This window comes from Thermobia domestica, chromosome 13 (assembly GCF_964235325.1).
Source record: "Thermobia domestica chromosome 13, izTheDome1.hap1.1, whole genome shotgun sequence".
Classification (NCBI taxonomy): Eukaryota; Metazoa; Arthropoda; class Insecta; order Zygentoma; family Lepismatidae; genus Thermobia; species Thermobia domestica.
In genome coordinates, this window is record NC_137466.1 from 2,487,482 (window position 1) to 2,504,723 (window position 17,242).

The 17,242-nt window shown below is 37.1% G+C and overlaps 1 protein-coding gene across 1 annotated transcript; it reads left to right on the forward strand.

Moving 5' to 3' along the window:
- Positions 1-16,322: 16,322 nt before the first annotated feature.
- Positions 16,323-16,748, forward strand: LOC145669086 (uncharacterized). The gene has a single exon (XM_081737437.1). The coding sequence runs from the start codon at positions 16,323-16,325 to the stop codon at positions 16,746-16,748; it is 426 nt and encodes a 141-aa protein (XP_081593563.1).
- Positions 16,749-17,242: the final 494 nt, after the last annotated feature.

Genomic DNA, 17,242 nt, shown 5'->3' on the forward strand with positions numbered 1-17,242 from the left:
GTTTGAGAGCACTATCAGAGGGGTACTATTTACAGTACAATTTATTTTGTATGGTTTAGCATACTTTAAGGCTACCATACTTTTTGAAAACAGAAAAAACGGGACGTCTTACAAATTAGTAGTAAATATTGCATTTTGTATTAATTTTATCTTTCGAATTTTACTACAGTATCGCACTAGTTATACAACTTAAAATAATGTATTAATATAGTCCATACTCAGTGGCGTATTTAGGGGGAGGGCTTCCGGGCTCAAGCCCCCCACCGAAATCTTACTTACTATAGTAAAGTATATGAAATATCTTGCAGAATTTTCATATTTTCAGGCAAAGCACCCCCGGAAGTTAGCAAAGCCCCTCCCGAAACAAAATCGTAAATACGCCACTGTCCATACTTAATCAACAGTGCTAAACATTATTATAGAAGCTAGAAGCTGTTATACAATATAAACGCAATCAGTGAACATACATAATTTAGGCAAAAATTATATTTTCAATATTATTACGCATACCACCTTTATATGCTCTACATGTCTATAAAGAAAAATATCCAGATTTATGAAGTTGTTTCAAAATTTCAATAGACTGATTTATTTTTGTTAACCTAAAATGCGAACTAAAAGAAAGCAATTTGCATAATTGTTTTTCTGAAGCAGAAAAAAAAATGTGTTTTCGGGGCTGGTCTGCAACGTCACAAGAATTTGTTGCCACCTCGGGGTATACATTCTTACTTTTAGTGATAAGAGTGCTACTTAGGAGGATTTAAACATTGCATGTTATATCCGGGGAAGCAGCGATTGCAATAATAATAAAGATTAGAATGAAATTGTTCCTATAGTATTGTCGGAATTAAAAGCAAAAGGAATAAGTCGATTTTATTATATTTTCAGAAATTTTGATATGTAATTAATAATAATAATAAAGAAAAAAAACAGGACAAGAAGGAAAATTTCTGCACACCGGGACAAATTTTAAGAAACCGGGGCGTATGGTAGCCTTACATACTTATTTGCATGCGGAGTGTCAGTACGGAGCCACTACGTAGCAGAGTTGAAACAAAACCTCGTAAATAGGTTGCCAACTCAGGAAAACAAAATTACCGGCACACCCTCAAAATTCTCTGTACAAATGAGAAACTGAAGACTGTATTGACCGTTATTGTATTTACCAGCAATTGCCACTTGTTTAAAATTATCGAAACAGATGAATAATACTGGATATTAATCTTTATGTAACAATAGTTGATTCATAAAATGAAATTTACTCTTCACTTCAAACAAAGGAAATTGCTTTAAAAAGTCATTTTCTACTCTCAATAAATGAATAAAATTCTTTTGCAATAAAATATAAGTGTTATCAAATTTGTTATATTAAATAAATAAAAAAAACTGCCATACATTAAAAAAATATCGATAATGTATAATACAACGAAAATTTGTGTTTGTAAAGGCACTGTTGAAAAATTTCGATGTTCAATGTTATATTCTGGATTGCAGATTCCAAAATACCGGTCAGAAGGGGTCTAATAAGAAGTTTGTACCGGTCACGGCCTTAATCAAAATCACAGCAAATACCGGCCAGTTAGCAACTCTACTCGTAAATCAGAATGCTGAATGCACCAAAATACTTCACCATGCATTCTATAGTTTCTGCAAAATGAATTTAATGAAGATGATCAAATAAAACAAAATACTGTGTTATAATTTTCCCTTTAACAGTCTACTTTGTGAATTTGTTATATCTTCCACTTATCAATTTCCTGTACGAGATGAGAATAACGGTTTCTGCGCAAGATAGAAAGAAAAAAATAAATTTTTCTCATAAGGATTCAGTTCACGTAAGAAATAATGAATAAGTTTAATAATAAGAGCCGAGGAGTGATAAACTAACTCAGCAATAATGATTGTAAGTATAAATATAAATATTAAAAAAACAAAAAAACATTTAATTCCATCATCGTTAGGATGGATGCCATTAATTGTGTACAAACAAAAATTACGCATGCATATTTCTGTACAAACGATGTACAAACGATTACGAAAATTTGTGATTCAATTGGACATGTTGGTGGGAAGCTACCACTTAGAGAGCCCCCAGTTTGTTTTCGTTCTGGCGGCGCACCTAATTGTGTACAAACGAAAATTTTGCCTGAACATTTCTGTAAAAACGACGTACAAACGATTGCGACAATTTGTGATTGAATTGGACATGGTCGGGGGCTACCACTTAGACAGCCCCACTTTGTTTTCGTTCTGGCGGCGCCCCTAATTGTGAACAAACAAACATTTCGCCTGCCCGTTTCTGTACAAACGAAGTACAAACGTTTCCGATAATTTGTGATTGAATTGGACATGGTGGGGGGGCTACCACTTAGACAGCCCCCTTTCTTCTGTTCTGGCGGCACCCCTAATTGTGTACAAACGAAACTTTTGCCTGCACATTTCTGTACACACGAAGTAGAAACGGTTGCGATAATTTGTGATTGAATAAAACATGTTGGTGGGGGGCTACCAGTTAGAGAGTCCCCCACTTTGTTTTCGTTCTAGCGGCGCCCCTAATTGTGTATGAACATACATTTTGCCTGCACATTTCTGTACAAATGAAGTACAAACGATTGTGACAATTTGTGATTCAATTGGACATGATGGGGTGGGCTACCACTTAGACAGCCCCTCACTTTGTTTTCGCCCTGGCGGCGCCCCTAAGTTTGTTCAAACAAACATTTCGCCTTCACATTTCTGTACAAACGATGCACAAACGAATGCGACAACTTGTGATTGAATTGGACATGGTGGAGGGCTACCACTTAGACAGCCCCCATTTTTTTCTGTTCTGGCGGCGCCCTTAATTATGTACAAACGAAAATTTCGGGTGCACATTTCTGTACAAACGAAGTACAAACGATTGCGACAATTTGTGATTGAATAGGAGATGGTCGGGGACTACCACTTAGACAGCCCCCAATTTTTTTGTTCTGGCGGCGCCCCTAATTGCGTACGAACATACATTTCGCCTGCACATTTCTGTACAAATGAAGTACAAACAATTGCGACAATTTGTGATTCAATTGGACATGGTGGGAGGGAGGGCTACCACTTAGACAGCTCCCAATTTTTTCTGTTCTGGCGGCGCCCCTAATTATGTACAAACAAAAATTTCGTTTCACGTTTCTGTACAAACGAAGTACAAACGATTGCTATAATTTGTAATTGAATAGAACATGTTGGTGGGGGGCTACCATTGAGACAGCCCCACTTTGTTTTCGTTCTGGCGCCGCCCCTAATAGTGTACAAACGAAAATTTGGCCTGCACATTTCTGTACAAACAATGTACAAACGATTGCGATACTTTGTGATTCAATTGGACATCGTGGGGGGAGCTACCACTCAGACAGTTCCCCATTTTGTTTTCGTTCTGGCGGCGCCCCTAAGTTTGTTCAAACAAACATTTCGCCTGCACATTTCTGTACAAACGATGCACAAACGAATGCGACAACTTGTGATTGAATTGGACATGGTGGGGGCTACCACTTAGACAGCCCCCATTTTTTTCTGTTCTGGCGGCGCCCTTAATTATGTACAAACGAAAATTTCGGGTGCACATTTCTGTACAAACGAAGTACAAACGATTGCGACAATTTGTGATTGAATAGGACATGGTCGGGGGCTACCACTTAGACAGCCCCCAATTTTTTTCGTTCTGGCGGCGCCCCTAATTGCGTGCGAACATACATTTCGCCTGCACATTTCTGTACAAACGAAGTACAAACAATTGCGACAATTTGTGATTCAATTGGACATGGTGGGGGGCTACCACTTAGACAGCCCCCATTTTTTTCTGTTCTGGTGGCGCCCCTAATTGTGTACAAACGAAAATTTCGCCTGCACATTTCTGCACAAACGAAGTACAAACGATTGCGATAATTAGTGATTGAATAGAACATGTTGGTGGGGGGGCTACCAGTTAAACAGCCCCAATTTGTTTTCGTTCTGGCGGCGCCCCTAATAGTGTACAAACGAAAGTTTGGCCTGTACATTTGTGTACAAACAATGTACAAACGATTGCGGCAATTTGTGATTCAATTGGACATGGTAGGGGCTACCATTTAGGGGAACTCCCTCGAGAGGAATCACTCTACTTATTTATTGCAAAAAGCAGAATTTAAAAATTCGCATTCGTCCAAAGTTATCGTGTGAAGTAACAGCCGTTTGTATGTACGTACTAATATTGATAAGTTCCACTACGCGATCCCAATTAATAGTTCATATACCCGCGCCACACACACACACTAGCATTTGTACACACGAAAGTATACCTGGTAGTATCCACACGCTTACGCCGGAACTAGAAACAAACAAACACACACACACACACACACACACAGGGAGAGAGAAAGAGAGAGAGAGAATATCTTGTTGTACCTTTATACTGAATGCACCATTACTCACAAAATCAGTTAAAAAAGAAAAAAGAAAAAAAGTTGTAAATGAAACTTTCAAAGATTGGTACCACTGCTGCGTGTCACACATGAGATTGTTCCATAATGATTGATTCGTAATATGATGTATATGGGTTTCTTAATGGTAGTATAACAAAATGCCTTCAAATTGACCACTAAATAAAAAGTGAAATTTATTTCTCAAATTTTGTAAAATCGAAGTCGGTGGGCATTATGGGAACAGTCTACAATAACAATATATGCAAATAAATATTAATATACTTCACGTTTTCCAGTGGGTGCAAGAAAGCTTCGAATAGTATTTGTTGCCACAAGCATTAGCTGATGTAAATATATATATATATATATATATATATATATATATATATATATATATATATATATATATATATATATATATATATATATATTTCTTTAGTTCTTTAATACCAATTGTGTATGTACTTTGCCAGTACATGTCCCATAGCGTTAGTTTTTGGTGGAATATTTTATTCCCCCCACTCAGACTACGTTAACAAAATCGTAGTCGTAATTATTCGTTCTAACTAACAAGAAGTAACTATAAAGTTATGTAGCTTCCTGTGTATTTATATCATCTTGGTATTTGCCTAGAGTCTTCTTGTTCTATAAAATCCCTATGTATCTGCTTAAAACAATTTGAGGATATATATATATATATAAAATTTTGTGTATATTTACATTGTTATAATTTATATTAATGGTTATTAACTTCTATCTTAATATCACATTCATATTGAACCAGAATAGTAAAAAATGGTAGCGAGAATTGATGAGATTAAGTAACTACGAACGCCATGATAGTACATTAACGAAAGCTACAGACACTTTCCTCGTGATCCGACTTGTTGAGTTGACTTTTGTTAATTATTATTCATAATGGAACCTGAGCAATCCGAAGTAGCACTCAAATCAGTTAGTGTTAAATGTTTTTTCTAATGGCTGGCATGGAATTTTTATTCAGAAAAATATGAATACAACTACTCAGATAGACGACTAACAATTGTCTTTTGGCGATATTTTTAGTCCTCTCGTAGAAACAGAGTGTGATCATAGCAATTGTTTGCTTAGTAGCGATAGCGTTAAGGGACGGGTTTTGGTTGACAGTGTGTGTGTGAACACAGAGCCAAAGGTCGTTCACGCGAGTTGTTTAGATGGCTTGGCTGATAGCAATTCATTCAGCGTCTCGTGCGAATCAGCTGTTTTGAAGTCGAAGGAAAATGAAAACGAAAGTTATTTTTCTTTAGGCTTTAAACCTGGAAGAATTGTGTCTGGTGATTCAAGTGTAGGGAATTCATTTATACCTTTTAATACTAATTTAGATAAAGTAAGTGTAGGCATTGCTTCAGACAGCTTTAGTAATTTATATAAACAAATCCCTATTTGTGATGGTCAAGATGATTATGTATTATTTCAATTTCTATTGTCAGTTTATAAAATAGCTAGATTAAAAACCTTACCTGAAGAAAGCATTCTCACGGCACCTATAGGAAAAGTCATAGCCCATTCAGCCCTGTCCCACACAATTGTGCACGTAGAATGAATGACCAATCTTTCCATCTTTCATAATTATTAAAATAAAACAATACTGTTTTTGTGGAAAACTGAATTTGTGACTTGTAACGTAGCCTGAGTGGAAGATAAAATATTTCCACAAAAACTAACTCTAAGGGACAAGTACTGGTAAAGTACATACACAATTGGTTTTAAATAACTAAAGAAATAAATATATATATACAGGATGTCAAAAAATTCCACCGACAAACTTTGGGAGGTAAATCCTCTCATACGAAGAAATAAAAAAGCTCAGTAAACATGGGTCCGGAAACGCGTTGTTTCGGAGATATAAGGCGCCGAAACCATGGGAAATGAATCTTCAAAGGCGTATATTTCAGAAACTATTCAACGTAGAGGGTGCGGTTTAAACACTCACCAATGAACTCATACCTGCTCTTGTTAAACATGCATCTTTCATAATCTTGCAATGCCTGCGGAAGGGATTCCCCAAAGGAGCATAGGGATTCCCGGATAATCTGCCGAGTGAAGATGGCTCGAAAGGGGTATGAACGGACGACTTCCTCACCCGTTAACAGTACTTCCTGGTACCAAGATGATAACTCAAACGGATACAAAATAATGGACACTTGTATACCTGTTGTGTGTGGTTGCATAACTGCCACATACGGATGATGCCCAATAATGAATTTCGGAATATGAAGTACTGTGGATATGTAGTCGAAGGTTCGTAGTGAGGCATGTGCGGTGTTGCTACAGCATAACACGAAGCAGAGTGCTTGAAATTGTGAAAACACTTGATGCAAAGGAAACCCCCAAATAGCACGATAGCGAATACAGTCAGCACATTTCCAGATATGCGTAATGTTTAGCAATGGCTACAAATATCGTTATGTCTAGTGAACTGAGTGAATGTCACTAATGAACGAGACCCAATGTTAAGTACATTACATGAATGATCTGATTAAATGTATAAGAGATTTGTGATTTGAAATCATATGCATTATCTTAATAAGTCTGCAACCATCCACCTGATATCAATGGTACTTGTTCGTTTCAGTTGTTACATCGTTACGTGGTTAAGCAAGGAAGCAACAGAAAGCAAGGTTGCACGGTGGCGCGCCGTGTCGCGGGGTCAATCCCCACTAAGAGTCCAAGCTTTGGACTCAACAACTAAGAGATGGATCGGATCGCATTTGAAACTTTGGGTCCCGTCTCCATATAGCGCCGCTGCTGAAAAGAGACGTTGAACATCTTAACAAATAAACAATCAAACAATAAACAATTGTTATAAACGTACAATTGAATGATACTGTAGTGCGCAAATGTGATATCTAAATGAATTGGTTTAGCTCGTTAAATTAAACGTAAGTCCTGCTACGGTTTCGTTTTCTCTTCGGGTACCCAAGCCGCTCGTGTTAACGGATTCCAAAATATGTAAACAGAACAATAAATCACCTTCATATTTTATATCTTGTTTTTATTCCTCCATTTAAAGTTACATCAAGATTGTCTTCGTGTCCATTTTTTAGGTCTATAAGGTGGGGACGTTTTTACAAAATAATAATCATAACGTCATACTCTTCTCATGTTTATTTGTGCTTACAATGCAAGTGCTGGAGCCTCAAATCTATACGCCTATTCCAATTTAGCAACCACAGTAGATTAAGTGTAGAGAGAACCGGGTACGATCATTGTGTTCAGTAGCCGATCTTGAAAGTAAAAACTGGCGGGGTAGGGGGTGTCAGTATTTTGCTATGTAAAATACGTAATTTGGACTGTGTAATTTTCTAGTAACGTAGCAAAATTGGGGGACCAAGGCCCCCCGACCCCACCCTAGATTCGCCACTCTTTGTTCAACCATTCTGAGTGGCTTTCTTCAGTTTTACAAGTCGAATGTCAAGATGGTACCTCTATAAACGCTCTGGCCGCAAGATCGCCTGCGTTTGTGTCTGAACTTTAGTCGCCGGATGTCATTAACTCTCATAATGTAAACAGATTTAGGCTGCACTTAAATGCACACGCAGTCGAACTCTGGAGGGTATTGTCGACCTTGAAAAACAAAAACAACATTGATTATCATTTTACTGTGTGTAAGGAAATTGGTTTCTGGTCTTCTTTAAATATTAAAACATGTAAGAGGTATTTCAGTTTCACACGATAATTTTAACTGAGTCCAGAATATTCAACAAAAAGGCATTGTCCTTGAAATGACAGTACATAGCGTTTTTCTTACGTCCAAAACTGTTTATGGGAACAAAAATGAGATAGAAGAGATAAAATAAACATTGATTAACAGAGTCATGCTGTTAGTGGGATTCGACTCTAAGCCATATGACAGACGAGCACCTAAAGAAACTAGTCTACCGAAGACTGGCGTGTATACTGGAAGCGACTGTGCTTGTGTGCAGTGCTTACTGTCTGTGCTTTATAAAACAACGTAGTGGGAAATGGAGTTTACTTGGGCAGAATTAAGTGATATGCATCTGGCATATGGCGCAGCTTTGGGAAATGCAAGGGAGGCACAAAGACTGTATAGAGAACGTTTTCCAGAACGACGGTGCCCCCATCACACTACATTTACGTCAATTGATCGGCAGCTGCGAGAATCAGGTTCCTTACATATACACCGGCCTGATGCAGGAAGACCACGAACAGTGAGAACACCAGCATTCGAAGAGAATGTGTTGGACCAATTTGAACAAAATCCCTGAAAAAGCACGTGGGCCGTTGGACATGTGTTGCATGTTCAGCACCAGCAAATGTGGAACATCCTACATAAAGAACATTTCTATCCATATCCCACACGTGTGCGATTTGCCCGATGGTACCTGCGGCAGTGTGTGGAGAATCCGCAGTTCGCGCGGCATGTTTTGTTCACAGATGAGAGTAATTTTACTCGTGACGGATGTTACAATGCTCATAATAGGCATATTTGGGCAGCAAACAATCCGCATGCAATGTTTCGCCGAGGTCATCAAGAACGATTCACAGTTAATGTGTGGGCAGGTATAGTGAATAATGTCTTAGTAGGATCTTATGTATTACCTCCACGACTGAACATGCATACTTACAGTGTGTTTCTTACAGAGGTACTCCCGGAACTGCTAGAAAATTTCCCCCTTGGAGTCCGGCGACAAATGTGGTTCCAGCATGACGGAGGTCCACCCCATCGGCCGCGGCGTGTTCAAAATGTACTTTCTGATATGTTTGGGAATCGATGGATCGGGCATGCTGGTCCTGTAGCATGGCCTCCTAGATCACCGGATATGACACAGGAAGGAGTTGGTCTACCACACACCAGTGGAGAATGAATTGGACCTTGTGGGCCACATTGTCGAGGAATTCGTGTTAACCACGACGTTTTTCCTAGTGTGCGAGACGAAGTGCTTCGACGCTATCTCTTGTGTATTGAAGTCAATGGTTCACATTTTTAGTAGATTTCGTGACGTTGTAAGGTACAAGTGAATTACAAACACCATTTCCTGCAATTGACTCGTCTTCTTCTGTCTTTGTGCTTTGTGTATTTTATTTGTGTGACTGGAGGTTATACTTTACAGTATTGCACGGCACCAACTATGCTACTAATATGCGAATCACATTATCGCTATTCCCAGGAGGTCATTTGTCAGCTGCTTCTTACGTATGTTAATACTATACTCCACAATGCTGCATATTAAACATACATTTGTCCACGATAATTTAGGTACATTTTGATAGCGGGTTTGCATCTAGTTTCAACAGCTGTCAATCACTCTGCTTCGTGTGTTATGCTATAGCAACACCGCGCATGCCTCACTACGAACCTTCGACTACATATTCACAGTACTTCATATTCCGAAATTCATTATTGGGCATCATCCGTATGTGGCGGTTATGCCACCACACACAACAGGTATACAAGTGTCCATTATTTTGTATCCGTTTGAGTTATCGTCTTGGTACCAGGAAGTACTGTTAACGGGTGAGGAAGTCGTCCGTTCATACCCCTTTCGAGCCATCTTCACTCGGCAGATTATCCGGGAATCCCTATGCTCCTTTGGGGAATCCCTTCCGCAGGCATTGCAAGATTATGAAAGATGCATGTTTAACAAGAGCAGGTATGACTTCGTTGGTGAGTTTTTAAACCGCACCCTCTACGTTGAATAGTTTCTGAAATATACGCATTTGAAGATTCATTTCCCACGGTTTCGGCGCCTTATATCTCCGAAACAACGCCTTTCCGGACCCATGTTTACTAAGACTTTTTGTTTCTTCGTATGAGAGGATTTACCTCCCAAAGTTTGCTGTGGAACTTTTTGACACCCGATATATATATATATATATATATATATATATATATATATATATATATATATATATATATATATATATATATATATGTGTGTGTGTGTGTGTGTGTGTGTGTGTAATAAATAAGCTGAAACAGAAGCATTAGTGCTATCAACTGAGTAAATCGCTCAATAGACTATTTGAATTATGCAATGAAATAATACATAAAGTTCGTCGGATTATAATATGTAAATTTCATTAAGGAAACAGAATATAAAATTTGACTTAAATAATTTTATAAACAATTTGATCACTCCAAAATAGATCCTACAACAAATATAAAAAATTAATACCTGTGTATTCATTGATTATCGGCACAAATATATTCAATATTCTATTAAAGTTTTTTTGTTTGATAATCTTCAATAATCTTCAATCAACTTAATAGGATAACTTTGAGATAAAAGAGTATTCAATTAAGAAAGTTAACATGTACAAATATTTTTCGCATATCACTACATCTTTCATAGTGAATATTGCACTTTATGCAATAAATATATCTCCTACCGGAATTCCATCTTTATTAGGTAGACTCCTTTTCGCGATCTCTTCTATATAGCTATTAAATAATGTCGGCGAAAATGTCTGTTGAACTCACCTTCCAATTACACTGTCTGTCTACTGTGAATGCACCAGCGAATTTCTATGAAAGATCATGAATAATTCTGATAATTTATATAATATTTATAGACGAATACGTAAGAGAACCGATATGAATAACATATCATTCCGCAAAGTAACGAATACGCTAAACATAAAAACATCAATACATATTACATCAGGGTGAAATAGATATAAATTTCAAACACTTCAAAATACATATAATACGTTTTTACCGCTGGTCTAGTGGCTAGCACGTGTGCCTTTCTGTACGGGGTCCCGGGTTCGATTCCCGGTGGGGGAACTTTGGAATTTTAATTTTCCTGTGTTTGGTTTTTGAATTGGTGTTCCTGTCGTTCAAGCGTAAAGGAAATGATTGTAAAACCTGTATAACCGAGTAGAAAATAGGAATAACTTACTCAGATACGTTCAGTGAATCAGTTAACTTAAAGAAAATAAACAAAGTGTATAAGGCATTTGTCTGTAAATTGAAAGGAACTCTTAAACGTTAGTTCCAGTCCCACCAAAGTAACATTTTTCTTTTACCTGTTCTCGAAGTTTCTCTTTGTATTTCTATCGGATTCGAACAAATAGAACTTCGAATAGAGACCACGTTGAATTCATTTATTGAGTAAGCCTGACATTCTTATAAAACATGGCTATAATTTTTATTATTATTATTATTATTATTATTATTATTATTATTATTATTATTATTATTATTATTATTATTATTATTAGTTAAAGTACGAAGTTTGAAATCAGGCGATGCAGTATTTACGTAAACTAAATGATAATTTATTTGATAATATTCACGAGCCCAGTACACATTTGCGAGGTTTTGCTTTGGTAAATGAAGGGTATACGACATTGAAGAGTAAAAATATTACAATAAAAATATATTATTAAAAATATTGATTAAGTAATTGGAGTTAAACATGCTTTCCAGTAAGAATTATATAGAGAGAGGATTTACTTTAAAGTGCATGCAAACGAATATTCTAGTTTTAATCCGATTAGAAATCGATAACTTACACAATACTATTTACTTCATTAGTTCTATAAATATTTATGCTTATCGTATTATAATTCTCTTTGAAATTATGATTTTGTCATTTCAAAATGTAGAACTAGAAATAAATGTAATATTCTACCCACGGGCGGATCCAGGACCGACTTCTGGGGGAGCGGTGGGTTGTCATAGTGCAACTTCTAAGGGCTCCAAACTCTGGGATAGATTTTATTTATATATATAAAGTAAGAAAGTTTCCTCTTCTCGGGGGGGGGGGGGCGATCGCCCCGATCCCTCCTGGATCCGCCCCTGATTCTACCTAGGTATTTGTTAAGGAAACCTTTCAAACAGTGATGATTTCAGGGCATTACCTGTTCGAGAATTTCAGACCTTGTCGACATAAATTTCCCCCTTCGTGGCCATATTTTCGATCATGCTCAAAGTGGACTAATAATGTTTTATCAGCTTTCTCTCATTCATATCTTGACCATTACCCGGGGAGAATCTTCTGAAATTATCAATGCTTATAATTAGTTTTTCATTACAAATCAAAGGATAATAATGAAATATTGAACATACTTAATATTTTGTTTTCAGCTTTGGATTTTAGATTTGCAATTCATATAATGTTCCTTTCTAATCGAATTTGAGAGAAAAGTAGTTGCCAAAGATTTATTCAAAGAAATGAAAATATGAACACACTTTTAAGAAAAAAAAAAACAATTTGAATAATACTTACAGGGTTTGAACACATACACTTATGATTGATAGACTATTCACCCAAACCGCTCCACCATTTTTTTAAATTCTTTATTAACAGTTCTATCACATGTACATTGGACAGTTGTAAAAGCAATACAAGAGCGAGTTGATTTAAAAAAAAAAAAACTGGTTATAAATCTGAAAAGTTTACAGAATTGTTATGGAGCTAAGACAACAAAATAATTTGCAAAGTGTTGTTTATACTGCACATTCATTTGTTGCAAATGGTACCTTAAATAAGACAAATACACATCGACATGATATGGTCGATGTGTGGTGAGCACATAAAGAAGCGTATATGCAGCGAGCCAGACTACGCTGTTATGTTTGGCTTTAGGAAAATAGTTAAAATCTGGATATATCAGAACATCAGTAGCAGTAATATGAGATGGTGAAGAATGACAAATCTTACTTATGAGTGTACTAAATTTGGTCCATATATGTTGAATCTCTGTACAGTATTGGAAGCAATGCTCAAGAGTATCTATATTATGACAGTAGTCACACAGATTACAAGACACTATACCGAGCTGATATAGTCTGTCTCGCGTTTCGTATTTATTATTAACGATAAAATACCAAAGAGATCGTTGCTGGGTAGTTAAAAAGGGAGCATTAATATTTTGCCAAATATAATTCCAATGAAGTTGTGGTTCTTTCAATTGAATGTGGGGCGTGACGATATGTTGCGTTCTGAGATAATGTCGGTAGAGTGCTTTGACAGGCATTAACTCAATTTGTGCTCGTTCAATTAATGCATAAGCGATATCTAAGACGGGTTCACACAAGTGTGGGAATTTAATTCCCCAAGGAAAAATATGAATCGGAGCTTCAAGGTCAATGCAACCTAAACATGCGGAGAGAACAGATGACGACACACTGACCCTATCGTTCGTAAACAATTCAATGCTTCTTTTCAGCAGTAGTGATTTTGCCTGGAGGGCTATGTTTACATAAGCTACGCCACCCTGAGCTGGTAAAAGCTCAAGTTGATCACGTGCAATTCTCAACAGCTTGTGTTTCCACAGAAAGAACAAAGCGTGACTGTTGAGGAAGGTATATGTTTTTGTGGGAAGAGGGAAAATCTGACAGAAATACCACAAAAGACTCAATGCTTTTTGTTTGAGAAATGAATTCCTACTGATCAGGTTCATATTGCGAAGCTTATGCTGTACTAGAAGACCACGTATTTTGTTTGCAATTATGTCAGAATTGTAGTGAATGGTTTGTTTGGTGTTATTGAACCATTCAATACCTAGGATTTTAACTGAGTCAGCAATCGTATAGTGCGAACTGTATGTAGTCCGGTATTCGGGGTGTATACATAGTAGTTTTGTTTTGTCTTTATTTAAAATCGCTCCAGAAATTTGTTGATACCTGTGTAAAAGGCTCTGAATATCTTCTAAGGTAGAAATACTGTTAACATAGAAATGAACGTCATCAAGATAACTTGCGACAGAAATGGAAGCTTGATAAACTTGTATGCCAGTGAGTCTAGTTTGTGCCGCGTATATGAGAGGTGCAACCGAGAAACTGGATAAAAGGCTCGACATGCTATCACCTTGAAGAATACCATTACAGAAAGGAATGACACAACTGAGACTACCATTGAGTTTTAATTTAGTTGTCCTGTTATGATATACTCCTTGGAGCTTGGACAAAAAGGCACCATTGAAACCAAATTTTTGTAGAACTTTAAAAAAATACTCGTGTGATACCCTATCAAAAGCTTTCAAGAAATCGATAGATAAAATAGCAACGGGCGTAGGAGAGGCAGTCTCGTGATAGGCTATAAAATCTCTTATGTTAGCTAAGGCTTCATGAATTAAAGCTTGTTGCCCATGTCCATATTGACAGGAACTTAATAACTCTCCCACATATTGTTTCATACGAAGCGCGAGACATCGTGTTAAAATTTTTAAGTCCGCACTTAAAAGGCTGATAGGACGATAATTGTCTATGAAGTTAGAGTTAGGCAGTTTAGGGATTAATACAGTAATACCCGTGGATAGAGATTCCCCTAAGGTACAGGTATCTCGATATTCATTGAAGAGGTCCGTAAGAAACGGGGCAAGAATATCAATGAAAGTAATATAAAATTCTAATGGTAAAGAGTCAATACCAGTAGATTTACCACGTTTCCCTAATTGAATTGATCTCTTGACTTCATCAAGTGTGAAGGGACTGTTGAGATACTCTTGAGCATTTACATCTAGGTTTAGAGGAATAAAGTCTAAAAGAGATTCATCTTCATTATGTACATTAGGTTTTGTATACAATTGTTTATAATACTGAACAAATTGGGAAAGTACCTGCGAACCTTCATAAATTTGGCCATCCTTGCCCTTAATAGAAGAAATTAACTTTTGTTTGCCTCTGAGTCGTTCTTTGTGAATTTGTACGATGTTAGCTTGTTCCGTGTTATCGGCCTGGACAAGTTTGCTTCTAACAGAAAAACCGCGCATGCGTTGTTTATGCAACGACAATAAATGCGCTTTGATTTCTTGAATTTGAGGCCTGACCGGACGGCCTCGTAATTGTTCTTGCATGTATTCTTTGAGAAGACTAGAGTAATAGTTGTATTGAGTATTGTATGCCTGGGTCCGTTGAATACAATATTGTTTACTTATGGATCGAAATCTAGGTTTAATTCGCTTGTCCCAAAAATACATAAGTTTGCCCTGATAGCGTGATATTAACGGAAACAAGATCCGCCATTCCTCTCGAATTAAATGCTGATACTCAGGGTCCATAAGTATAGAGGTGTTAAAATACCAAAGGGGACTACTTCTCAAAAATTTGGATACTGGTAGGGTTATTCTCATAATTAGAGCATAGTGATCACTGAAACAAACAGGTTCGAGCTTAATATTGCGCAATTGTGCAACAAGTGAGCGGCTTATGTAAAAACGGTCCAAGCGACTAGATGATGTGAAGTATGAAATGCGTGACCCGGTTCAGCGGGTCGAAAATGACGCCACACATCCACTAAATCATACGTATTTACTATGCGCTGGAGTTCGGGAGAAAAGTTAAAGTTCGGAGTCTGGTCAATGGGTTGTAAAACGGAATTAAAATCTCCACCTAATATACAAGGGTGAGTACCATTAAATAGAGCCTGAGCAAGGTCAGTGTTGAAGAAATCTTGGCGCTCTCTCTTGTTATGAGAACCAGAGGGGACATAAATATTACATAATTTGATGCGTTCAAACATACCAAGGGAGATTCGTTCATTTGGGTAATCCATTACCCCATATACAGTTTATAACATTCTTATTCGTACACCTGAATTTATGAGAAAAAATGTAACATATGTGTACTTCAAGTTTATTATTTTTATATCTACTATGTGTATATGAGTAAAGGAGGTTTTGATCACAGATTTCAATTTAAAAACCAATTCAAAGTAGTATTAAAAATTATCCAATAGTAATAAATAAAGAAAAACACCATGTTTTCATGCATCATTTATATTCGTACTTTAATATGACGTGTCGTGTTAATCGCAAATAATATTATCATTCACGAGTATTCTTCGTTCTGTATTGAAGCAGTGTGGGTGGTGTAGGTGACCTGTGTTAGTGGTAGCTGCAGCGCGTACTTTCCTTCGAACACCACGGATCAAAATGGGTAAGCAAAAGGAGCTGAGTTCCAACCTAAAAGAGGTAATTATAAACTTAGCACTGACCACGGTGGTGAGAGGAAATTCTTTACGTCAAATAGCACGTACCGTTAATAGCTCACACTCCACTGTGCAGTACATAGTACAAAAATTCAGAGAGCACGATTCAACGAGGAATTTACCGAAGAAACCAAAGGAACGTAAATTAAAAGCACGCGACGAACGTTTCATTCTTCAAAGAGTTCGACAAAATCCCAAATTAAGTGTTCCCAAACTACGTCCATTAGTGGAAAATGTGTCCAGGAAGCAGATGTGCGACCAAACAGTCCGAAGTGTGTTGTGGAAACATGGGTATCATGGTCGAATGGCGCGAAAGAGGCCGTATGTAAGTAAGGAGAATCGAAAGAAGCGACTTGCGTTTGCAAAATAACATCGTGATAAGGATCAAGAATTTTAGGGTAGTGTTATATGGTTCAATGAGACGAAAATAAACCTTTTTGGGTCAGATGGGGTACGTTGGGTATGGAGAAAACCAAATACAGAGAATAATAATATGAACACCCCCCCCCCCACAGCTAAACATGGTGGTGGGTCATTTATGGTGTGGGCCTGTATGTCATACACCATCCAGTTTACTGATGGCATTATGGATGCCAATGTATATTGTGAAATTATAAAGAACAATGTCAAGCAGTGTGCAAAAAATAGGTACAGATTTCAACAGGACAATAACAGTAAACATAAGGCTAGACTTAGCATGTACCAAGTTTGTGTTTTTCTTATGTTTTCTTTATGGTATAATAGCCCGTGTGTACGAATAGAAAAGTTGCACGAAAACAGGGGTTCTCTCATTGTTTGTTTTTATTAATTAATATTTAATTTGATACGAATTATTTTTTTCTATGTTTTTAGTTTGTGAAGCCC